Source organism: Mauremys reevesii, linkage group 17 (assembly GCF_016161935.1).
Source record: "Mauremys reevesii isolate NIE-2019 linkage group 17, ASM1616193v1, whole genome shotgun sequence".
In the NCBI taxonomy this organism is placed as follows: domain Eukaryota; kingdom Metazoa; phylum Chordata; order Testudines; family Geoemydidae; genus Mauremys; species Mauremys reevesii.
Window position 1 is genome coordinate 15,682,121 of NC_052639.1, and position 24,942 is coordinate 15,707,062.

Sequence of the window (24,942 nt, forward strand, 5' to 3'; positions counted from 1 at the left end):
CTCCTCTCCGCCAGCCACCGGCTATCCGCGCCTCTCCAGCCACCCTGCTATCCGCTCCTCTCCTCCAGCCACCCTGCTATCCGCTCCTCTCCGCCAGCCACCCTGCTATCCGCTCCTCTCCGCCAGCCACCCTGCTATCCGCTCCTCTCCTTCAGCCACCCTGCTATCCGCTCCTCTCCGCCAGCCACCCTGCTATCCGCTCCTCTCCGCCAGCCACCCTGCTATCCGCTCCTCTCCGCCAGCCACCCTGCTATCCACTCCTCTCGTCAGCCATCCTGCTATCCGCTCCTCTCGTCAGCCATCCTGCTATCCGCTCCTCTCCGCCAGCCACCCTGCTATCCGCTCCTCTCCGCCAGCCACCCTGCTATCCGCTCCTCTCCGCCAGCCACCCTGCTATCCGCTCCTCTCCGCCAGCCACCCTGCTATCCGCTCCTCTCCGCCAGCCACCCGCTATCCGATCGTCTCCGCCAGCCACCCTGCTATCCGCTTCTCTCCGTCAGCCACCCTGCTATCCGCTCCTCTCCGCCAGCCACCCTGCTATCCGCTCCTCTCTGCCAGCCACACTGCTATCCGCTCCTCTCCCCAAGCCACCCTGCTGTCCGCTCCTCTCCCCAGCCACCCTGCTGTCCGCTCCTCTCCGTCAGCCACCCTGCTATCCGCTCCTCTCCGTCAGCCACCCTGCTATCCGCTCCTCTCCGCCAGCCACCTGCTATCCGCTCCTCTCCGCCAGCCACCCTGCTATCCGCTCCTCTCCGCCAGCCACCCTGCTATCCGCTCCTCTCCCAGCCACCCTGCTATCCGCTCCTCTCCAGCCACCCTGCTATCCGCTCCTCTCCGCCAGCCACCCTGCTATCCGCTCCTCTCCGTCAGCCACCCTGCTATCCGCTCCTCTCCGTCAGCCACCCTGCTATCCGCTCCTCTCCGCCAGCCACCCTGCTATCCGCTCCTCTCCGTCAGCCACCCTGCTATCCGCTCCTCTCCGCCAGCCACCCTGCTATCCGCTCCTCTCCGCCCGCCACCCTGCTATCCGCTCCTCTCTGCCACCCACCCTGCTATCCGCACCTCTCCGCCAGCCACTCTGCTATCCGCTCCTCTCCGCCAGCCACCCTGCTATCCGCTCCTCTCCGCCAGCCACCCTGCTATCCGCTCCTCTCCGCCAGCCACCCTGCTATCCGCTCCTCTCCGCCAGCCACCCTGCTATCCGCTCCTCTCCGCCAGCCACCCTGCTATCCGCTCCTCTCCGTCAGCCACTCTGCTATCCTCTCCTCTCATCCAGCCACCCTGCTATCCGCTCCTCTCCGCCAGCCACCCTGGTATCCGCTCCTCTCCGTCAGCCACCCTGCTATCCGCTCCTCTCCTCCAGCCACTCTGCTATCCGCTCCTCTCCGCCAGCCACCCTGCTATCCGCTCCTCTCCATCAGCCACCCTGCTATCCGCTCCTCTCCGCCAGCCACCCTGCTATCCGCTCCTCTCCGTCAGCCACCCTGCTATCCGCTCCTCTCCGCCAGCCACCCTGCTATCCGCTCCTCTCCGCCAGCCACCCTGCTATCCGCTCCTCTCCGCCCGCCACCTGCTATCCGCTCCTCTCCGCCAGCCACCCTGCTATCCGCTCCTCTCCGCCAGCCACTCTGCTATCCGCTCCTCCGCCAGCCAACCTGCTATCCGCTCCTCTCCGCCAGCCACCCTGCTATCCGCTCCTCTCCGTCAGCCACCCTGCTATCCGCTCCTCTCCGCCAGCCACCCTGCTATCCGCTCCTCTCCGCCAGCCACCCTGCTATCCGCTCCTCTCCGCCAGCCACCCTGCTATCCGCTCCTCTCCGCCAGCCACCCTGCTATCCGCTCCTCTCCGCCAGCCACCCTGCTATCCGCTCCTCTCCGCCAGCCACCTTGATATCCGTTCCTCTCCGCCAGCCACCCTGCTATCCGCTCCTCTGCGTCACCCACTCTGCTATCCGCTCCTCTCCGCCAGCCACCCTGCTATCCGCTCCTCTCCGCCAGCCACCCTGCTATCCGCTCCTCTCCGCCAGCCACCCTGCTATCCGCTCCTCTCCGTCAGCCACCTTGCTATCCGCTCCTCTCCGCCAGCCACCCTGCTATCCGCTCCTCTCCGCCAGCCACCCTGCTATCCGCTCCTCTCCGCCAGCCACCTTGCTATCCGCTCCTCTCCGTCAGCCACCCTGCTATCCGCTCCTCTCCGTCAGCCACACTGCTATCCGCTCCTCTCCGCCAGCCACCCTGCTATCCGCTCCTCTCCGCCAGCCAACCTGCTATCCGCTCCTCTCCGTCAGCCACCCTGCTATCCGCTCCTCTCCGTCAGCCACCCTGCTATCCGCTCCTCTCCGCCAGCCACCCTGCTATCCGCTCCTCTCCGCCAGCCACCCTGCTATCCGCTCCTCTCCGCCAGCCACCCTGCTATCCGCTCCTCTCCGCCAGCCACCCTGCTATCCGCTCCTCTCATCCAGCCACCCTGCTATCCGCTCCTCTCCGCCAGCCACCTTGCTATCCGCTCCTCTCCGTCAGCCACCCTGCTATCCGCTCCTCTCCGCCAGCCACCCTGCTATCCGCTCCTCTCCGTCAGCCACCCTGCTATCCGCTCCTCTCCGTCAGCCACGCTGCTATCCGCTCCTCTCCGCCAGCCACCCTGCTATCCGCTCCTCTCCGCCAGCCACCCTGCTATCCGCTCCTCTCCGCCAGCCACCCTGCTATCCGCTCCTCTCCGCCAGCCAACCTGCTATCCGCTCCTCTCCCCCAACCACCCTGCTATCCGCTCCTCTCCGCCAGCCACCCTGCTATCCGCTCCTCTCTGTCAGCCACTCTGCTATCCGCTCCTCTCCGCCAGCCACCCTGCTATCCGCTCCTCTCCGCCAGCCACCCTGCTATCCGCTCCTCTCCGCCAGCCACCCTGCTATCCGCTCCTCTCCGCCAGCCACCCTGCTATCCGCTCCTCTCCGCCAGCCACCCTGCTATCCGCTCCTCTCCGTCAGCCACCCTGCTATCCGCTCCTCTCCGCCAGCCACCCTGCTATCCGCTCCTCTCCGCCAGCCACCCTGCTATCCGCTCCTCTGTGTCACCCACCCTGCTATCCGTTCCTCTCCGCCAGCCACCCTGCTATCCGCTCCTCTCCGCCAGCCACCCTGATATCCGCTCTTCTCCGTCAGCCACCCTGCTATCCGCTCCTCTCCGCCCGCCACCCTGCTACCCGCTCCTCTCCGCCAGCCACCTGCTATCCGCTCCTCTCCGCCAGCCACCTGCTATCCGCTCCTCTCCGTCAGCCACCCTGCTATCCGCTCCACTCCGCCAGCCACCCTGCTATCCTCTCCTCTCCAGCCACCCTGCTATCCGCTCCTCCGTCAGCCACCCTGCTGTCCGGTCCTCTCCGCCAGCCACCCTGCTATCCGCTCCTCTCCGCCAGCCACGGTGCTATCCGCTCCTCTCCGCCAGCCACCCTGCTATCCGCTCCTCTCCGCCAGCCACCCTGCTATCCGCTCCTCTCCGCCAGCCACCCTGCTATCCGCTCCTCTCCGCCAGCCACCCTGCTATCCGCTCCTCTCCGTCAGCCACCCTGCTATCCGCTCCTCTCAGTCAGCCACCCTGCTATCCGCTCCTCTCCGCCAGCCACCTGCTATCCGCTCCTCTCCGCCAGCCACCTGCTATCCGCTCCTCTCCGCCAGCCACCTGCTATCCGCTCCTCTCCGCCAGCCACCCTGCTATCCGCTCCGCTCCGTCAGCCACCCTGCTATCCGCTCCTCTCCGCCAGCCACCCTGCTATCCGCTCCTCTCCGTCAGCCACCCTGCTATCCGCTCCTCTCCGTCAGCCACCCTGCTATCCGCTCCTCTCCGCCAGCCACCCTGCTATCCGCTCCTCTCCGCCAGCCACCCTGCTATCCGCTCCTCTCCGCCAGCCACCCTGCTATCCGCTCCTCTCCGCCAGCCACCCTGCTATCCGCTCCTCTCCGCCAGCCACCCTGCTATCCGCTCCTCTCCGCCAGCCACCCTGCTATCCGCTCCTGTCCGTCAGCCACCCTGCTATCCGCTCCTCTCCGCCAGCCACCCTGCTATCCGCTCCTCTCCGCCAGCCACCCTGCTATCCGCTCCTCTCCGCCAGCCACCCTTATATCCGCTCCTCTCCGCCAGCCACCCTGCTATCCGCTCCTCTCCGCCAGCCACCCTGCTATCCGCTCCTCTCCGCCAGCCACCCTGCTATCCGCTCCTCTCCGCCAGCCACCTGCTATCCGCTCCTCTCCGCCAGCCACCCTGCTATCCGCTCCTCTCCGCCAGCCACCCTGCTATCCGCTCCTCTCCGTCAGCCACCCTGCTATCCGCTCCTCTCCGCCAGCCACCCTGCTATCCGCTCCTCTCCGCCAGCCACCCTGCTATCCGCTCCTCTCCGCCAGCCACCCTGCTATCCGCTCCTCTCCGTCAGCCACCCTGCTATCCGCTCCTCTCCGTCAGCCACCCTGCTATCCGCTCCTCTCCGCCAGCCACCCTGCTATCCGCTCCTCTCCGCCAGCCACCCTGCTATCCGCTCCTCCGTCAGCCACCCTGCTATCCGCTCCTCTCCGCCAGCCACCCTGCTATCCGCTCCTCTCCGCCAGCCACCCTGCTATCCGCTCCTCTCCGCCAGCCACCCTGCTATCCGCTCCTCTCCGCCAGCCACCCTGCTATCCGCTCCTCTTAGTCAGCAACCCTGCTATCCGCTCCTCTCCGCCAGCCACCCTGCTATCCGCTCCTCTCCGCCAGCCACCCTGCTATCCGCTCCTCTCCGCCAGCCACCCTGCTATCCGCTCCTCTCCGCCAGCCACCCTGCTATCCGCTCCTCTCCGTCAGCCACCCTGCTATCCGCTCCTCTCCGCCAGCCACCCTGCTATCCGCTCCTCTGCCCCAGCCACCCTGCTATCCGCTCCTCTCCGCCAGCCACCCTGCTATCCGCTCCTCTCCGCCAGCCACCCTGCTATCCGCTCCTCTCCGCCAGCCACCCTGCTATCCGCTCCTCTCCGCCAGCCACCCTGCTATCCGCTCCTCTCCGCCAGCCACCCTGCTATCCGCTCCTCTCCGCCAGCCACCCTGCTATCCGCTCCTCTCCGCCAGCCACCTGCTATCCGCTCCTCTCCGCCAGCCACCCTGCTATCCGCTCCTCTCCGTCAGCCACCCTGCTATCCGCTCCTCTCCGTCAGCCACCCTGCTATCCGCTCCTCTCCGCCAGCCACCCTGCTATCCGCTCCTCTCCGCCAGCCACCCTGCTATCCGCTCCTCTCCGCCAGCCACCCTGCTATCCGCTCCTCTCCGTCAGCCACCCTGCTATCCGCTCCTCTCCGTCAGCCACCTTGCTATCCGCTCCTCTCCGTCAGCCACCCTGCTATCCGCTCCTCTCCGTCAGCCACCCTGCTATCCGCTCCTCTCCCCCAGCCACCCTGCTATCCGCTCCTCTCCGCCAGCCACCCTGCTATCCGCTCCTCTCCGCCAGCCACCCTGCTATCCGCTCCTCTCCGCCAGCCACCCTGCTATCCGCTCCTCTCCGTCAGCCACCCTGCTATCCGCTCCTCTCCGCCAGCCACCCTGCTATCCGCTCCTCTCCGCCAGCCACCCTGCTATCCGCTCCTCTCCGCCAGCCACCCTGCTATCCGCTCCTCTCCGCCAGCCACCCTGCTATCCGCTCCTCTTCGTCAGCCACCCTGCTATCCGCTCCTCTCCGTCAGCCACCCTGCTATCCGCTCCTCTCCGCCAGCCACCCTGCTATCCGCTCCTCTCCGCCAGCCACCCTGCTATCCGCTCCTCTCCGCCAGCCACCCTGCTATCCGCTCCTCTCCGCCAGCCACCCTGCTATCCGCTCCTCTCCGCCAGCCACCCTGCTATCCGCTCCTCTCCGCCAGCCACCCTGCTATCCGCTCCTCTCCGCCAGCCACCCTGCTATCCGCTCCTCTCCGCCAGCCACCCTGCTATCCGCTCCTCCCTGCCAGCCACCCTGCTATCCGCTCCTCTCCGCCAGCCACCCTGCTATCCGCTCCTCTGAGCCAGCCACTCTGCTATCCGCTCCTCTCCGCCAGCCACCCTGCTATCCGCTCCTCTCCGCCATCCACCTGCTATCCGCTCCTCTCCGCCATCCACCTGCTATCCGCTCCTCTCCGCCAGCCACCCTGCTATCCGCTCCTCTCCGCCAGCCACCCTGCTATCCGCTCCTCTCCGCCAGCCACCCTGCTATCCGCTCCTCTCCGCCAGCCACCCTGCTATCCGCTCCTCTCCGCCAGCCACCCTGCTATCCGCTCCTCTCCGCCAGCCACCCTGCTATCCGCTCCTCTCCGCCAGCCACCCTGCTATCCGCTCCTCTGCCAGCCACCCTGCTATCCGCTCCTCTGAGTCAGCCACCGTGCTATCCGCTCCTCTCCGCCAGCCACCCTGCTATCCGCTCCTCTCCGCCAGCCACCCTGCTATCCGCTCCTCTCCGCCAGCCACCCTGCTATCCGCTCCTCTCCGCCAGCCACCCTGCTATCCGCTCCTCTCCGCCAGCCACCCTGCTATCCGCTCCTCTCCGCCAGCCACCCTGCTATCCGCTCCTCTCCGCCAGCCAACCTGCTGTCCGCTCCTCTCCGCCAGCCACCCTGCTATCCGCTCCTCTCCGCCAGCCACCCTGCTATCCGCTCCTCTCCGCCAGCCACCCTGCTATCCGCTCCTCTCCGCCAGCCACCCTGCTATCCGCTCCTCTCCGCCAGCCACCCTGCTATCCGCTCCTCTCCGCCAGCCACCCTGCTATCCGCTCCTCTCCATCAGCCACCCTGCTATCCGCTCCTCTCCGTCAGCCACCCTGCTATCCGCTCCTCTCCGCCAGCCACCCTGCTATCCGCTCCTCTCCGCCAGCCACCCTGCTATCCGCTCCTCTCCGCCAGCCACCCTGCTATCCGCTCCTCTCCGCCAGCCACCCTGCTATCCGCTCCTCTCCGCCAGCCACCTTGCTATCCGCTCCTCTCCGCCAGCCACCCTGCTATCCGCTCCTCTCCGCCAGCCTACCTGCTATCCGCTCCTCTCCGCCAGCCACCCTGCTGTCCGCTCCTCTCCGTCAGCCACCCTGCTATCCGCTCCTCTCCGCCAGCCACCCTGCTATCCGCTCCTCTCCGCCAGCCACCTGCTATCCGCTCCTCTCCGCCAGCCACCTGCTATCCGCTCCTCTCCGCGAGCCACCCTGCTATCCGCTCCTCTCCGCCAGCCACCCTGCTATCCGCTCCTCTCCGCCAGCCACCTGCTATCCGCTCCTCTCCGCCAGCCACCCTGCTATCCGCTCCTCTCCGCCAGCCACCCTGCTATCCGCTCCTCTCCGCCAGCCACCCTGCTATCCGCTCCTCTCCGCCAGCCACCCTGCTATCCGCTCCTCTGGTCTAGCAACCCTGCTATCCGCTCCTCTCCGCCAGCCACCCTGCTATCCGCTCCTCTCCGTCAGCCACCCTGCTATCCGCTCCTCTCCGCCAGCCACCCTGCTATCCGCTCCTCTCCGCCAGCCACCCTGCTATCCGCTCCTCTCCGCCAGCCACCCTGCTATCCGCTCCTCTCCGCCAGCCACCCTGCTATCCGCTCCTCTCCATCAGCCACCCTGCTATCCGCTCCTCTCCGCCAGCCACCCTGCTATCCGCTCCTCTGTCACCCACCCTGCTATCCGCTCCTCTCCGCCAGCCACCCTGCTATCCGCTCCTCTCCGCCAGCCACCCTGCTATCCGCTCCTCTCCGCCAGCCACCCTGCTATCCGCTCCTCTGTCACCCACCCTGCTATCCGCTCCTCTCCGCCAGCCACCCTGCTATCCGCTCCTCTCCGTCAGCCACCCTGCTATCCGCTCCTCTCCGCCAGCCACCCTGCTATCCGCTCCTCTCCGCCAGCCACCCTGCTATCCGCTCCTCTCCGCCAGCCACCCTGCTATCCGCTCCTCTCCGCCAGCCACCCTGCTATCCGCTCCTCTCCGCCAGCCACCCTGCTATCCGCTCCTCTCCGCCAGCCACCCTGCTATCCGCTCCTCCGCCACCCACCCTGCTATCCGCTCCTCTCCGCCAGCCACCCTGCTATCCGCTCCTCTCCGCCAGCCACCCTGCTATCCGCTCCTCTCCACTAGCCACCCTGCTATCCGCTCCTCTCCGCCAGCCACCCTGCTATCCGCTCCTCTCCGCCAGCCACCCTGCTATCCGCTCCTCTCCGCCAGCCACCCTGCTATCCGCTCCTCTCCGCCAGCCACCCTGCTATCCGCTCCTCCCTGCCAGCCACCCTGCTATCCGCTCCTCTCCGCCAGCCTCTCTGCTATCTGCTCCTCTTCGCCATGCGTCTCTGCTCTCCAACCCTCTGTGCAAGCCACTCACCAACTTGTCTTCCAGCCTCCCCCCACTTAACACAGTTCTCAGTGATCTCAGCTCTTTAGTGACCTCAGCTCTCAGTGAATTTAGCTGTTAGCGAGGGAGCCTCAGCACTAGTGCAGCACTAGCGCAAAGTAGGTCTAAGGCTGAAAGCAAGTATCAGTCACTTTAGCTCAGTAGTCACAATTCACTCTACTATGGCATGCTGGAGAGAAGAGGAGTAAAAGTCGTGTTTAGGGCTCTCAGAAGGGGCCCATGATACCAGACACAAATATCTATCCTCAGCCTCTCTCAATTCATTGGCTGGGAAGGGGGTTGGGACCCATGTCCCTTGCCTATCGAGTGCTACTTAGTTGAGGCTAGCCCTCCATCATACAATGCCAAGTACAGTCCCATAGTTCTCCTGCAGGACGTCCCTGTAGAGGGCTCTCTGAGCGGGGTCCAGCAGAGCCCCTGCCCCGTGGGAAATACACAGCCACCTCCTCGAAGCTCACGGCCCCTGAAATAACAGGTGCCCCCACTCAGTGCCTGCTGCCCCAGCCACAGCCCCACCATTCATGGGGAAGAAGCACAGTAGGATGGGTCTGGGAGGGACAGAGGAGCAGAATCCACCCCACCCTGGCCAGGAGGCTGCAGGGAACAGAGAGAAGGGAGAGCTCCTTGTCCCTCTGTGACGTTATTGATATAAATTGGGACCATATAGAACATGGGTTGCAACCAAGGTCCTGTAGTGGCACCAAATCTTAGGTAAAGGGGGTCATATAAGGCGTCTAAGACCAGGTTATGGGTTGCTGGTTATGATTATGCTGTCTGTGTGCATGTATCACTTTTAGTTGAAGTTATGTATATTGGCTCTATACTGTCTGTATTTCAAGTTGGTGATGTGCTTCTGGGTGATATCCCAGACAAGCTGGTGTTAGATCTGCTTAGCCTGCTTGATGGCCCATTAAGGACCATCAGCTACACAACTGACCCATGGAGAGAAGGCAGACACGCCTTGTGACTCAGCTGAACAACAGTAAACAATGTTTAGGAAGCTCAGGCCCTCTGGTGCAGGGGCTGAGCTGAAATACAGTCTGTGAGCTCAGGCCCTTTGTGGCAGGGGCTGAGCGGCAAATAAACAGGTCAGAGAGCCCAGGCCCTTTGTGGCAGGGGCTGAGCGGCAAATAAACTGTAGCTCTATAGGCCCAGGTCCCTAGACCGGAGCGTTGGGTGAGGAAAACTGCCACCCGTGCGTGGGGTGGCAGGGGACCTGGCCCACCCACTCCCCTGTGTCCCAGCCCGGGGCCCTAGGCAGCAGCTCTCACCGCCGCTGGTCAGTGGGGTCCAGACCGCAACACACGGACATGGGCTCGTCTGCGTCTGCAGCCTGACAGGGGTCGGCTACCCCCGGGCTACTCCCCCCTCCCCCCTCAGGGCCTAGCTCGGCCGTGGCATCGGTCCCAGGCCAGTCCACCAGCACGGGCTCCTGGGGACCAGGGCTTGGTGGCAGGTCCGGCAGCTCCTCGGGGAAGCCCGGCCAGGCGGGCTGGCGGCTCCTCCGGGGAACAGCAGGGGCGGGGAGGCTCCGGCGGCTCCTCCTCGTAGCGGGCGCGGGGAAGCTCTGGCCAGTCCGGGCAGCTGCCTCGCGCCCTGGAGGGTTCCCAGTCAGGAGCTCCCGCCGGCACGTCTGCTCCTGGCGGCGGCTGGGCCCGGACTGAGCGCTGGCGGCCGGCATTTCTACTTCCTGTCCCGCCCCTTGACTTCCGGGGGGCGGGGACTGGTGGGGGTGGCTCCGCCCACTTGGGTGCCTGCGAGGGCGCTCCCTCTGCGGGGCAGGAGGGGAGCCACCCCACTCACGACACTCTCCTGCCCCTCCCCTCTCCCAGGCAAGTCAGTCTGCCCCGGGGGTGGGGGGGGCCTGCAGGGCAAGGCTGGGTGCCCGGCCCCTCCCTCCGCACTGATTGCTCCAGCTGCCCCTTCCAGGCTCCCCCCCCCCTCCTGCATGAGGAGCCGCTCACTGTCCTGCATTCCCGGGGGCGTTTCCTCCCCAGCAGCTACAGCCCCTGCTAACGGGGGGAGCCTGGGGGCGCTGGGGCAGCAGCTCTGCGCCGCGCAGACACTCAGGGGCAGAGCAGGAGCCATTGCTGCAGAGTCACTTTCCAGCCTGGCCCCAGCACTTGTTGAACTGGAGCGAGACTCTAGGCCAGGGGTCAGCAACCTACGGCACGCGAGCCAATTTTTGATGGCCCCTTGCCGCCACTCTGGGGTTCCCGCTGCTGGCCCCTGCCGCAGCCCCACTCAGCACCCGCTGCTGGCCTGGGGGAAGGAACCTCAGGCTGGCAGGGGGCTGAGACCCCAGCTGGCAGGAGCCAGCGGCTGAAACCCCAGAGCGGGGGCGAGCTGAGCCCATCTCTGCCAGAACGGCAGAGTACAGATGTGTACATCTCTGTGTACAGATGTGGTCTCCTCACCTCAAAAAAGATATTCTAGCACTAGAAAAGGTTCAGAAAAGAGCAACTAAAATGATTAGGGGTTTAGAGAGGGTCCCATATGAGGAAAGATTAAAGAGGCTAGGACTCTTCAGTTTGGAAAAGACTAAGGGGACATGATAGAGGTATATAAAATCATGAGTGATGTTGAGAAAGTGGATAAGGAAAAGTTATTTACTTATTCCCATAATACAAGAACTAGGGTCACCAAATGAAATTAATAGGCAGCAGGTTTAAAACAAATAAAGGAAGTTCTTCTTCGCGCACAGTCAACTTGTGGAACTCCTTACCTGAGGAGGTTGTGAAGGCTAGGACTATAACAATGTTTAAAAGGGGACTGGATAAATTCATGGTGGCTAAGTCCATAAATGGCTATTAGCCAGGATGGGTAAGAATGGTGTCCCTAGCCTCTGTTCGTCAGAGGATGGAGATGGATGGCAGGAGAGAGATCACTTGATCATTGCCTGTTAGGTTCACTCCCTCAGGGGCACCTGGCATTGGCCACTGTCGGTAGACAGATACTGGGCTAGATGGACCTTTGGTCTGACCCGGTACGGCCTTTCTTATGTTCTTATGTTCTTAACGGTTGAGAGACGCAGAAGTGAAATCGCAGAAAACATTAAGGAAAAGCAGACGACTGCATTGAAAGACACAGCAGTGTTTAGTGTGGCAGTTGATGAGAGCGTGGATATAAACGACGTTCGGCAGTTGTGCTTCCGATGAAATCCAAGAGGAACTTTGTTGCCTAAAACCCCTGTGTGGAGTGGCACAACAAAGGCGGAAGATATACTGGAAAGTTTTGAAAGAACGAGGAGTTGACATCAGAAAAATATTCTGTGTGACAACAGATGGTGCTCCTGCCATGGTCGGAAAACAGAAGGGATTTGTAAAGTTACTTGAAGATCAAATTGGCCGTCGGACAGTCAAATTGCACTGTATCATCCATCAAGAAAACCTGTGTGCTAAAATTTCTAATTCAGAACTTAATAATGTGACGAATACAGTGGTGCGAATTGTGAATTTCTTGTTGCTCAATCTGCTTTGACTCACAGACAATTTCAAGCACTGCTAGAAGAGATGGACAGTGCTTATAACGAATTCCCTCTTCCCAGCAACATTCGGTGGCTAAGTCGTGGCAAGGTTTTGGTGGGCTGTGTAAACTGTTTTGATGCAATCAAGGTCTTTTTGTCAGAAAAAGAACAAAACTACCCCGAACTGGATGACAAATGGCTGCGTAAGCTCATGTTTCTAACCGATATCACCGCTCACCTAAACGAAGGCAACCTCTGTCTCCAGGGTGCAGGGCAAACAATTCTGGATCTTTATGAAGCCTGGAAAGCATTTGTTGTGAAACTAGCAGTTTTTTCCAAGGATATTCAAACTTCTACTTTCCGCTACTTCCAACTCATAAAAGAGCTATTGACACGTTGCACTGTCAGTGTCAATGAGATTGGAAAGTACATGCAAAAATTGGAATCAGAATTTTCTGACCGATTTCAAGCGATTTGGCCCAATGCTTTCTTTTCTAATTAAATCTGAAAAGTTCAACGAAAGCGACTTGGATTTGTCTGTATTTCAGTGGATGGGTGCTGAAGATTTCAAAATGCAGCTCATTCAGTTAAAAAGCTCAGAATTGTGGACATCAAAGTTTGTGGATCTGGGAGTGCACTTGAAGCTACCGAGGGAGATCATGGGGCCTCTATTCTGACCTGCTGGACGTCACTGCCTGTGAAATTTAACTGTTTGAAGAAAATTGCGTTTGCAATGCTTTCAGCATTTGGATCCACGTACCTGTGTGAACAGGTATTTTCACACATGAAATCTGTCCTCTGTCCCCCTCAGAGCCGGTTAACAAGTGATCTCTCAGAAGCCTGTGCGCAGCTTAAAGTATCCAAATCCGTGCCAGACATTGGAAAACTCAGCAAGGAAAAGCAAGGGCAAGGGTCACACTAAACTAATAAGATCTGCATTTTAATTTAATTTTAAATAAAGCTTCTGAAACATTTTGAAAACTTTGTTTACTTTACATATAACAGTAGTTTGGTTCTATATTACAGACTTACAGAGAGACCTTCTAAAACGTATTACCGGCACGCGAAGCCTTAAATTAGAGTGTATACACGAAGACTCAGCACACCACTGCTGAAAGGTTGCCGACCCCTGTCCTAGGCAGTGATGCAGCTCCTGGCAGCTGGGGTGAAACTCACCCACCCCAGCTACGGAGTAAAAGAACTAAGGCCTGGATCACAAAGGAACCTCACAGCACCAAACTTTTAGGCAGCTAAAAGTCACTAGAATCCACAAAGCCTGAGTTAGGCACCCAGGCTCCTGTACAATCAATGGGAAGAAGGAGGTGCCTGAAAGTAGGACCCACAAAACCCAGCATGCTGGGCATCTCCACCCCAATGGGAAATGCTGATGAGGGGTGTGTCCTGAGCCCCACCCTTCTCTGGAGCTTAGGCACCCAGGTCTGGCTTGGAGAGAGGGACCTTGGTCTGCTTGGGAGCCCCTCACCTGGGGTTAGGTGCTTAGGCCATTCGGTACAAAACAATCCACCAGAGCAGGAAGAGGTCACGGTGCTGCTGGCTCTCTTACAGCATTTAAAGTATTTGACCAGGATGTGGGAGACCAGGGTTCAAATCCCCCTTTGCCACCCCCACTCCCTCCCAAAAAAAATATTTCTGTAAGCTGCATAGCTCCATCTTTAGCACCACGCAGGCAGTGGCCAGGGAGGGGCTCCTGCCAGTGCAGTTTTTCCCCCCATCTCCGGCCTTAGCTGGTTCTAGCCTGGCCCTGCCACGGGGGTGGGCCTGATATTGCCACCAAGGCCATCCCTAGGGGGGTGCGGCCCAGGTCCTATCCCACCCCCCTTCCCCCAAGGTCCTGCCTCCTTCTGCCCGTGCCCCACCCCTGAGCGATGCCAGGAGTCCGCAGAGCAGGGCTGGTAGTGCTGCCGCTGTCCTGGGCTGCGCCACCATGGTCCTGTGCTGGGGCCTGGAGCCGGCAGCAGCGTTGCCACACACCGTCCATGTGCAGAATGAATTTTGTAACGTGCACCAATATACAGGAGAGTGTCACACCTCACCTCCATATTGGTGCGCACAACACAATTCATTCCGCACACGGACATAACAAATTAGAGGAAACACTGCTCCTGACTTTCAACCTACCTGTCACATCTTGAATTTCATACATTGACTGATCAGAATAAAGTGCTCTCAAGTGAGCTACAGACCAACAGTGGTTCATAATAATTATTCAGCAAGTATTTTAGAAAACTTAGAACATTAGAGGAAATCATGAACTGCCAAGAGACAATTAATGGAGAGAAGCAGCAAGATTAATCCCGTACATTGGATTGGTTGTGACTTCTTTGCCTGATCTGAAAAAAGACCAAAAGGACCTGAGTCTCCTCGCTGTCGATAGCCCCCTGCTCGGCCAATCAGCACTGAGACTCTGAGGGGCGGGAGGCTGAGGGGTCTCACCAGATGTCCCAAAGGACGGCCCAGGTCACCATCAGAGGAGATCACTCTCAGATCCATCCCCACCTCTTGGTGAGGACCTCCCGCAATGAGAGCAATACCCCTGCCCTGCCCGCACTCCACACACCCCTCCTTGGTAGAGGGAGGGAAGCAGGGGAAAGCGGGAAAAGAAGCAAGAGAAAGGAGGGAGGAAAGAGGAAAAGGGAAACCAAAAAGGACAAACCCCAATGTCCCCAGGGATTCCAACCATCAAACCCTAGGTAGGAAATCAAATTCTGCCACCTGAAGCCAGTGTTTCCTGGGCCTAGAATGCTGCCTGCGCCAGGTGGATCAGACTGAACAGGTTCCAAACCTCTCTCAGCCTCTTACCTTGTCAAAGGGAAGTTTGTTTTCGGCACAGTCAGTGGCAGGAAAGGAGAAAACTCCACAGAGGTTCCTCCTCATGCTCACAGCCGTGAATCCTAATTCTCTCTCAGCCCTCGAGGAGAGACCTCGTGAAGGAGACTTGCGGCAGCAAAGCCGGGGGTCTCAGAGACTGGCCTGGCCCTGCACCTTGGTCCTGCCCGGCTGATGTCGGGGTCTCTCTGTGAGGTCACCCCCTTCCCACCACCTTTGCCCAATAGGCCGAGTTCCTGCAAAAGGCCTTTGTGATGTCACTGCCACACCCACCCCTCCCCTCAAAGCTGATGTCCTGCCCCTGGCCAGCCTCGTTGGGTGTTTGAGTTGTTTCCCCTGAATCACTGCACTCAATGACTGTTCAGTCTGTGGATGGAGCCGCTACACAATAAAACATCAGTTTTTCATAAATTAGTAGCCTTAAGGCCAGAAGGGACCATTAGAGCATCTAATCTGACTCCCTGCATATCCCAGCCCATCTGTGTATCACAATAGCTTCTTTTTGACTAAAGCACCTTCCCAAAGGCCTCTAGTCTTCATTGGAAGACATCAAGAGATGCAGAATCCATCACTTCTCTTGGCAGCTTGTTCCAGTGATGAATCACCCTCCCTCTTACAAATCTTGCCTTGCTACAATGAGAATTTTTCTGATTTCTGCTTCCAGCCATTGGTTCTTGTTATGCCTTTCTTTGCAAGACTAAAGAGCCCTTTAAATACTTGGTGTTTTCTCTCGCGAAGGCACTTGCACACTGCAATCAGCTCACCTCTAAACAGATTGAGCTTTTCAATGCCTCCTTATAAGACATCTTCTCCATCCCTCAAATATGGCTCTTTTCTGCACCCTCTCCAGTTTTTAAAACGTTATTTTTGAAACGTGGACACCAGAACGGGATGCAGTGTTCCAGTATCAGTCTCACTACAGCTGAATCACTTCCCTTTCCAGCCTCTGTTTATCTAGCCATGGATGGTGTCACTGCCTCCCAGGACTTGTGCAGTCTCTCAGCCCCGTACAGTCCTTGGAAGGAACCCCCTTCAGTGTGACAGCCCTTCCTGGAGATTCACTCTCTCTCGAGGGTAAAGTCCCCTCAGCCTCCGTGAAAGGCACTTCTCTGAGACCTGAGCATGCCTGTCTGCCATGGGCCCCTCAGAGTCCCCTCCTCTGGACCCTGGGGCCTCTACTCCCAGAGGAAGAATGCAGCCCCGATCTCTAGACTGCAGTGATGCTCAGCCAGTGTAAGAGAGGGGTTTATTGAGCATCTGAACATAGCACAGGAAACTCTCAGGGCCTCAGGCCTAACCTCCCTCTGCACAGTCCAGCTAGGTCTCTCCTGCATCCATGTGGGCTCTGGCTGTTTTCTCTCCCCAGTCCAGACGCCCCCTCTTTCCAGCCAAGCATCCGATCTCATCTTCCCACAAGCCTCTGTCCTTTGTCTTCTGTCCCAGAGAAACTGGCTGCCTGGGTCTCCTCTCTCTCTTTAGCGCGAGGGGAGGGGGAGAGCTGAGATTTCAGGCTGTCGTGTTTATGGCTGGATTGCTGCTATTATTTGACAGAACCTGACAATTCAATGGCACAAACGGGGGAACGGGGCAGCGCTACAGCGTCAGGGAGTGAACTGGAGAAAATACAGGAAGGATTTCTAGCAAGGGCGCCGTGTAACTAACCAGAATGAAGACTATTCTCTGCCCCCCTCGTCTAACTCTGGGCCTGACTCTCTCCCGTGCTGAGGCCCCTTGCCCTGTCTCTGGCCGTGTCTGGGGGCTTTATGCCGCGGTAGAGCCCCGAAGGTAAAGGTGTGATGTAGCCTCAGCCCCAACAAGACTCAGGCCCATGTCACTTCATCCTGGGTTTCAGATGAGTGACCCCTAGAAGTTGGGGGGCCACCGGTGCCCAGACCATGGCCCGGCCACAGAGGCCCTGCCCCTGCTCATCCTCTTCCCCCGAGGCCCCGCCCACTTGCTGTTCACTGCCCTCCGCCCCCTCCCCCAGACCCCCTACCTGCCCCTCACTTCCCCCAAGAGGACAGCTCAGTGGTTTGAGCATTGGCCTGCTAAACCCACGGTTGGGAATTCAATCCTTGAGGAGGTCGTTTTGGGAACTGGGGTAAAAATCTGTCTGGGGATTGGTCCTGCTCTGAGCAGGGGGTTGGATTAGCTGAGGTCCCTTCCAGTTCTATGATCTAAGACGCCACTCACCTGCTGCTTTCTCCTCTCTGCCCCTTTCCCCTAAGGGGGGCTGCCATGGGGCCAGGCACCCATCGCTTTTTCCTGCCTTAGGTGAGCGGGGGGTGGGGAGGGTCCTTGGGGCAGGAGGCGCAGCAGGGGCAGGAAGAGGCAGAGAGAGGGAGGGGGTTCGGGGGAAAAGGCCCAGCGGGGGTGGGGCGCAGGCCTTGGGGGAAGAGGCGGAGGGGGGATGGGAGGAGGCAGAGCAGGGCATCGGGTTAAGAGGCAGAGCGGAGCCGGGTGCAGGCGGAGCCCCCACTTCTCTGGAGCTTGGCTTCCAGCACTCGAAAGATGACAATGGGCCCACGGAGGGGTGACCTGCCCCACATCCCCAGTGTTCCCCCCTGCATGGGCGGCCGTTTGGGGGAGACTCAGCTGCCCCTGGCCTCTTAGATGGGCTGTGGCTAAAACACTGGCCTTGCTGTGAGCAGGATTTGAACCTGCGCAGGGAAACCCTCTTGGATTTTGAGTCTAACACCTTAGCTACTCAGCCATCACAGCTGTGAGCAAAGCAGGCCCCTAAGGCCAGAGAAACGCCCAGGCCTGACGTCATCTGAACTGCAGAATTCAAACAGCAAACCCGGCTCCCAAAGCACCAGGGGGAATTTGGGGCTCTCGTTCCTTCGCCGTGTGGTTAAGCACCAAACCAGCACCCTCCTGTGGGGTCTGTCGTTGTTCCTCTCCACACTGTAACGACCGAGACAGGGAGAGGTGACCTGACCTGACCAAGGTCAGACAGTGAGGTAGAATCCAGCTCTGCCCCCCACCAGCTCCCGGCTCTATCCGCCAATGGACTGACTTTCTCGCTGGATTAAACTGTTTGTACTGGACTCTTTTCTCCATCTATAAACAGGACTAAGCCACGACTGGACTGTCCGACAGGAGAATGGGCCACGGCTCCCTTCCCCGGACCCTGGATTTCTCACCACTTCAGAGAAACTTGTTAGTGGAAAAATGAATCACATTCAAATGACTACAGATTATGAACCGTTTGCTGTTGCCTTGGCACATGGCCCCACCCAGCCTTTTCCCCTGAGTCAGGAATGATAATTTATTGGTTCACTCTGATTTGTTTCAGTTCTATGTTAGTATCTATTGCCACTAATTGGTCAGAGCCCGTCACTTCCGGAAGTCCGAAACGTTTCCCCCCTAACTCCCTTCTCGGTACCTTTGATTTTCCTCAGTCTCCTTCAGAGCACTGGCTTTCTTGGCACCAATAACCAAGACTGATTTCCAGATCAGGAGACGTGTCCTCCAGCTGCTGGAACTTCCCTGTTTCACACCTAGAAAGAAACAGGTTTTTCCCCATTAATCATTATCATATTTTATTGTCGTATTTTACTCTGAATTTCTTGCCCGTGAGAAATGCTGAATTGAGGGACTGGAGAATGAGTCTCTGTGTATCCAGCCACAGAATAGCTGCAGCCCCAGCAATGGCTGTGCAAGCTTCCCCGAGGTGTCCCGTCAATGTGCTTCACCCCGATTTACGGAGACCAGCTCTGGGGACAGGATGAGTTCGGTCCCGTGGGCAATTCACTCCTCGGCCTCCATGCTTTGATGGCCAATAGATTCCAGTGTTCCTGCTGGTCATTGTTCTGTGGCCATCTGCCCACCTGCCACTGGACTGAGATCAGCTCCCCTCACACCAGCTCATTCCTCACCGGTCCGTGAATGGTCACCACGTCATACAGACGTTTGTTCACTCCTGCCGGGGGCAGAAGAGAACCCAGTGCCCTGGAGGTGACAGGCCCGTACTGTGTCCCCAGTCAGGGCCATCGTCCCTGCCCTGAGGTGGTGGCTGCTCTGGGGAGCTCACGCTGGCACCGGTGCAGCGGCCCCGCCGTTAGCTCTTGAGTGTAGCCGCTGAGATTCGCTACCCCCAGCGAGAGCCGTAGCCATGTTGGCAGGAGAAGCTCTCCCAGCGACATAGCCCTGCCCACACCGGCGCTTGGGTCAGTGTAACTGTGTCACTCGCGGGGTGGCTCATTCACACCCCTGAGCGACATACGTTCTACCGACACAAGGGGGCGTAGCCGCAGCCTGAGCAGAGAAGCGATTTAGAAAACAGATTTAGTTTTGTAGGAAATGCAGAAACCCGGGTTTGTAATAAACCAAAGGAGATTGCGACCCACATGTCACCTTCACCACGTTGCAGTTGTGCCCTGGGACAGTTGTGTTGTCTCAGCCTGTGGCCAGACTAATGGCGTGTGCAGGGGGAGGAGCCACGCCCCGTCTATGGGGCTTCTGGCATCCTAGAGGGGAGAAAGGAGAAAAGACGCTCAGTCCCCCATGCCACTCACACAGGGGGCAGGAACTTCTGTGGTCATTTAAACAGGCTCAAGGTCCCCGAAAGAGTGAAAGGTGTTAACGTGCCCCTGTCACCGTCCAACACTGAACGGGGGAAACAAGGCTGGCGGTTTGGTAGAGAGAGACTTCAGCCCGCTTAGTCCCATGGCAAACACACCTCTCACATCCCTGCTAGTGTGTTACTGAAACACAGAGAGAAACAGAGACAGAGTTAAAGCAATGGAAATGTAAAGGAGTCAGTAAGGCTTGTCTTTAACAGCATCCCCTGTGCCCTTTCTCTTCAGCTGGGAGAGTTTTTAGAAGGAAAGTTCCTTCTGTGATGGTCTCTTGGGTGGTTTTGAAGAAGGTAACAGCTGTCCTGGGGAGATCAGAGAGATTAGCTGAGATGGGCTGGAGCTGTCACTGTTGTGGTGTCTCTTGTGAAAGTCCAATCCCATTTCCTAGGTGGCAAGATAAGGCAAACGCACACATACGGGAAAGACGAGAACAGCAAAGATAGAAGATGCAGCTTCTGGCTCTGGCTCTGCTGTTGACTTTGTCTTGCAGCTTCACTGTCATTAGCAGTAGGCAGAGGAGCAAAAGCCACCTCTCACTGTGCCCTAGTGGGTCACAACTGAGAATACCAAATTCAGGCCAAAGTGCCGAGAAATGGGGCAGACATACCCCCAAAATGGTGATTTTGCTCCCATAAGATAAATCAACCCAGCAAGAAAAGTTAACTTCTGTTTCACCACACTGGCTAACGAGAAGTCAGAAAAGCAGCCTCCTTAGTCATTCCAGGCTTTATATCGCCACCAAAACCACTGAAATTACTGATGAGTGGTTATTGGAACCCAATTTCATCAACCGAAAGGGTTCTTCTGATCTGAAAGGACCAGCCACATACCCAGCTCAATAATATACAACTCAGATCTGAGCCCAGTAATCATGCTGTTGCCAGCCCTTTAGTATCTAAAATATAAAGGTTTATTTCTGGAAAGGAAGGAAGGTGAGAGTTAAAATTGGTTGAAGGAATCAAATACATACAAGAATTGCAAAGTTCTTGAATCACGCTTGTAGCAGTGATGGAATAAACTGTTGGCTTTTTAAGTCTCTGGTTGCTTCTGAATCATTGGAAGGTCCTCAGTCCTTTGGTTAGAACGCTCCCATTAGTATAAGGTCATCGTCAAGAGGTCTGAGCAGGAAAGAGGCCAAATGGAGATGTGTCCAGGGCTTTTTATAGCTTGTGGATGGAAACCCCCATTGTTTCAAACAAAGCCCTCAGTGGAGAGAGTGGAAAATGACAGGTAACGAGATGGTGTTTGGAGTCACATGGGCACGTCCCACGTCCATGCCTGATTTCGCTTAGTCACAGCAGAAGCCACGACCTAGACTCCAGATGGAACGTTCCCAGGCAAGTCCATTGAGAGCAGATAGGGGTGTGACCTTACCTAATTGAACTATGACCATATAGACCATTATTGCAACCACTGTCATATAGTTGCAACAAATCTTGTACAAAGATGGTGAAGTGAGGTGTCTATGAACAGGTTGTCATTTGCTGGTTATGCTTATGCTGTGTGTATCATTCTTGTATTTGAAGTTATGAATATTGGCTCTGTACTTGTATTTCACTGTTTGCTTCTGAGTTGTATCAGTGAAGCATTTGGCCAGCTTATTGAGAAAGGATTAAGCTTTTCACTTCAGAGAAAAAAAATGCATGAAGACAGTTTTATAAACAAGTAGGTAAAGACACAAACCAACCCAACACCGACTGTGACACCCCCCACCCGCCCAAGAAATAGAAACACAAACACTAAATGCTGAGAACCTGCACTGATGGGCTCAGCGTGCAGCTTCCCCCTGGGTTTATATCTGGTGCCTCCCTCCTCTCACTCCCCTCTGCACAACCTCAGGTTCCTCCTCTCTCACCCTCCGAGGAGCAGCCCCAGCAGGGAAGGGGGGAGAGAGGCAGTTTCTGCAGCCCTCACAGCAGGTCCCAGCAGGGGGAGAGGAGCTGCCAGGGCATCTCTGCTGGGTCCCAGGCACTCAGGGCAGAGAAGCAGCTCCCCAGGCTGGCGTTGTAAATCAGAGACCAGGTGCTCTCATCTCTGTGACCCTTTTCCTCTCCAGACCATAGACACCAACTTCCCCCAGTGCCGGTGGGTGCTCGCGCCCCCGGGCCCCACCCCGACTCCACCCTTTCCCCACCCCCATTCCAACCCCTTCCCCAAAGTCTCAGCCCCCTCCCTGCCCCTATTGGACCCCTTCTGCAAATCCCCGTCCCGGCCCCACCTCTTCCCCGAGCGTGCTGCCTTCCCCCTCCTGCCCCCTCCCTCCCGGCCGAGCGAAACAGGTGCAAGTGCTGGGAGCTGGGGGGGGAAGCGGGCACGCGGTGCGCTCAGGGGAGGAGGCGGAGCGGAGGTGGAGGTGAGCTGGGCAGAGGGGTGGGGAGCTGCCCAATTTTTCGGAGCACCCACGGAGTCGGCACCTATGCTCCAGCCTCTGCCATCTGAGCTACAGCCAGCTGGGGAGCAGGGAGCTGCAGCCTCTGTAACCATGGCAATGTACAAACGTGGGTCCCATTGCCCAGGCTGAGAACTGCAGTGACGTCTCTGCTCAGTGTCAGGCGCCCAGGACAGAGGCAGCTCCCTGGGATCCAGGCCTGTCCCAGCCAGACCAGGGCTGCTGGGGAGTGTGAGAAATGGTCCCCGCCTCCCCCAGGGCTGAGCTCTGCCCCTAACGCTCCGATTCTCTCTGTCCCCAGTGACGGTGACTCTGGATCCAGACACGGCTCATCCCCAGCTCGCCCTGTCTGAGGATCGGAGACATGTGAGATGGGGACACGCCCGGCAGGATCTGCCCGACAATCCTGAGCGATTTGACACTGGATCAGTCATAACCCTGAGAGGGGGGAGGGGGAGCAGGTTTGTAGAAATTTTGGTGGTGCCCAGAACCCGCTCCGCCCAAACTCTGCCGCGGGCTCTGGGTGGGTGTTGGGGTGTGGGTGGTGGTGTGGGGTGCTGGCCCTCGGCTGGGGCTGGGGATGGGGGGGCTGGCTCTGGTAGTGTGTTGGGGGGGGGGAAGGGGTACGGAGGGAGGGGTGCAGAGGGACGGGTGCAGGGGTGAGGACTGTGGCTGAAGCTGAGGGGTTGGGCGTGTGGGAGGGGCTCAGGGTGAGGGCTCTGGCTGGGGCTGGGAATGGGAGGGGCTCAGGGCTGGGGGAGAGGGTCAGCGTGCAGGGGGATGAGGGCTCTGGTTGGGACCGGAGATGAAGGGTGGGTGGTGGGGGCAGAGGGGGCCGTGGGGGGGGGGAGAGCTCGGGCGGGGGGGGGGGGCTGTGGGGGGGGGCAGGGCTGGGGATGAGTTTGGGGTGCAGGGTGTTGCTCTGGGACAGGGGCCAGAGAGGACGACTCCCCTCGGCCCTTTCCCTGCCGGCAGCAGCAAGCTCTGGGGGAGGAGCCCCCCTTTCCTGCTCCCCCCAGCAGCACACTCACCCCCACCACTGTCACTGCTTGTGCTCCTAGGGCCACGGGTGGCAAGTTTGTAGAAATTTTGGTGGTGCCCAGAACCCGCACCCCAACTCCACCCCCCCAAACTCTGCCCCCACCTGCCTAAGGCTCTGGGAGGAGGTTCGGGGGGGGAGGTCGGGTGCATATCCTGGGCTGGGGATTAGGGTGCAGGAGGGGTGCAGGGTGCAGGCTTTGGGATGGAGTTTGGGTGCTGGGTGCAGGCTCTGGGCTGGGGCAGGGGGTGGGTGTGCAGGAGGGGGTGAAGGATGCAGGCTTTGGGAGGGAGTTTGGGGTTGGGAAGGCGTATGTGGGAACGGGGAGGGGGTGCACCCTCTGGGAGAGAGTTTGGGGATAAAAGGGAGTACAGGGGTGAGGGCTGTGGGGCTGAGGATGAGGGGTTCATGATGTGGGGGGGCTCAGGGCTGGGGCAGAGGATTAGGGTGCAGGGGGGATGAGGGCTCTGGCTGGGGCAGAGGATCTTTATGTAAATAAAGCATATCAAAGTGTTTCCTTGTTTATTTCCCTTTCATTTTCCAGATGTGATTTTTGAAGATAGTCATGGAATTTTTTTTCTCCTGAACTGGTTGTGTCACTGCACTCTAATGAGGATATGCATGTATGTCACTCTGGGTTTGTCTACACTGCAATGTAAGCCCAAGGATTTTGGGTCTGGAGGCAGCTGGCCCATGTCGGAGAACCCTGGGCTTGAGCATCTATACTGGTTCTTAACCCTACATTAAGACATTTCTAACCTAGGCTCAAATCTGGGGCTCTGGTGTCCACACTGCAGCATGTAGATCTGAGTCCAACCAACCCTAGCCCAGATTCCCCAACACCAGCCTGAAATGTGGCCGCTGTGGCCCTTTGAGCATGTTACAGTGCAGCGAAACTTTTCTGCCCACCCTTCTTGTTACAGGAAGTTGGAACAGCCCGCCAACACAGACAGCCGAGGAGTGATTTTGGTCTGTGTGTGCCAAGCTACCAGAGCCAGCAACATGGAGAAGGCACCTTTTGAAGAAATCCTCTCGCTTGCACTTCCTTGAAGTGCTGGTGAACATTTGAGAGGACTTTTCTGCCCCACCAAAGGTACCTGATGGACTGTATGATGGAGCAGGAGGAGAAGGAGGACCCTGGCATGGCAGACTCACACTGGCCTATGCTGCTCAGTAGAACTGGCAGAGCTGCTGGTATTCCCTAGGTAGACTGGCACAGGGCCACAAGCACAGACTGGTGAGATCCCATCAGCCTGCAGACCTGGGATGCCCAGCACACAGTCCGGAGCTCATGCAGGAAAAAAAGGTGCTGCTCCTTTAAACAACAAACAGCTTGAAAGAAAGAGAGAGAAAAGAAAATACCGAACAGAAAGAACAGGCTTTCAAATACATGCTATATTTACAGTCAGGCAATGTGAGAATTCCAAACAATTCAAGGATAGTGTAATAATCAGAACACAGAGAAGAGAGTGTCCAAAACCTGCAAGAATAATTTAAGGCCTCAAACTAGTTTTTTTCATGAACAAAGGGACTGAGTTAAGAAAACACAATCACTTTCCATAATATTGAACAGTTTTATTCCCTCTCTCTCTACTTTCCTTACCCCCTTTCCCTGTCTTTCACCCTCCATTTCCTTCCAGCATCTCCCTCCCCAGTAAAGCCTCACGTTCCCTTTCCAGTCTTCAGCTTCTCCTCTCCCTACCATAGGCACCACCTTCTACTGGCGCCAGTGGGTGCTCAACCCCCCTCGGCCCCGGCCCCACCCCACCTCCACCCCTGCCCCTCGTCCAACTCCTTCCCCAAATCTCCGCCCCCGCCCCTGCCTCTTCCCCCCTCCCTCCCGGAGCTTGCTACAGCTGTGTGGCGGCGGGAAGCACTGGGAGGTAGGCAGAGGAGTGGGGACGTGGCGTGCTCAGGGCAGGAGGAGGAGGTGAGTTGGGTGGGGGGTGAAGGGAGCTTGGCTTCCGGTGGGTGCAGAGCACCCACTAATTTTTCCCTGTGGGTGCTCAAGCCCTGCGGCACCCACAGAGTCGGTGCCTATGCTCCCTACAACCCCCCATGACATCTTCTCTGTCTCCCCAATCCCCCTCTCTAGAACCACAGCAGTGTGTTTTAAACCACCTGAGCTGTCCCCAGGACAACAACTAGTTCAGTCCATTTCTGGTCCAGAACCAGAGTGAACCCCAGTGGGATATTGCTACCTCCGCATCTCCAGGCCTCAGGGGCAGACTCTGAGCAGGACTCCAATCCCCACCCA

General features: G+C 58.4%; 2 protein-coding genes and 1 non-coding gene across 5 annotated transcripts in view; 2 read left to right on the plus strand and 1 right to left on the minus strand.

The window, feature by feature from the left end:
- Positions 1–24,942, plus strand: part of LOC120384921 (maestro heat-like repeat family member 5) — a 924,418-nt gene that overhangs the window by 618,036 nt on the left and 281,440 nt on the right. The gene's annotated exons all lie outside the window — the stretch shown is intronic.
- Positions 17,314–17,395, minus strand: TRNAL-CAA. Its single transcript has one exon. It is a non-coding gene; the product is annotated as a tRNA-Leu (tRNA).
- Positions 20,580–24,523, plus strand: LOC120384970 (erythroid membrane-associated protein-like). Its single transcript, XM_039504067.1, has 4 exons — positions 20,580–20,594; positions 21,529–21,610; positions 21,948–22,107; positions 23,609–24,523. The coding sequence occupies exons 1-4, from the start codon at positions 20,580–20,582 to the stop codon at positions 23,733–23,735; spliced, it is 384 nt and encodes a 127-aa protein (XP_039360001.1). The 3' UTR covers positions 23,736–24,523.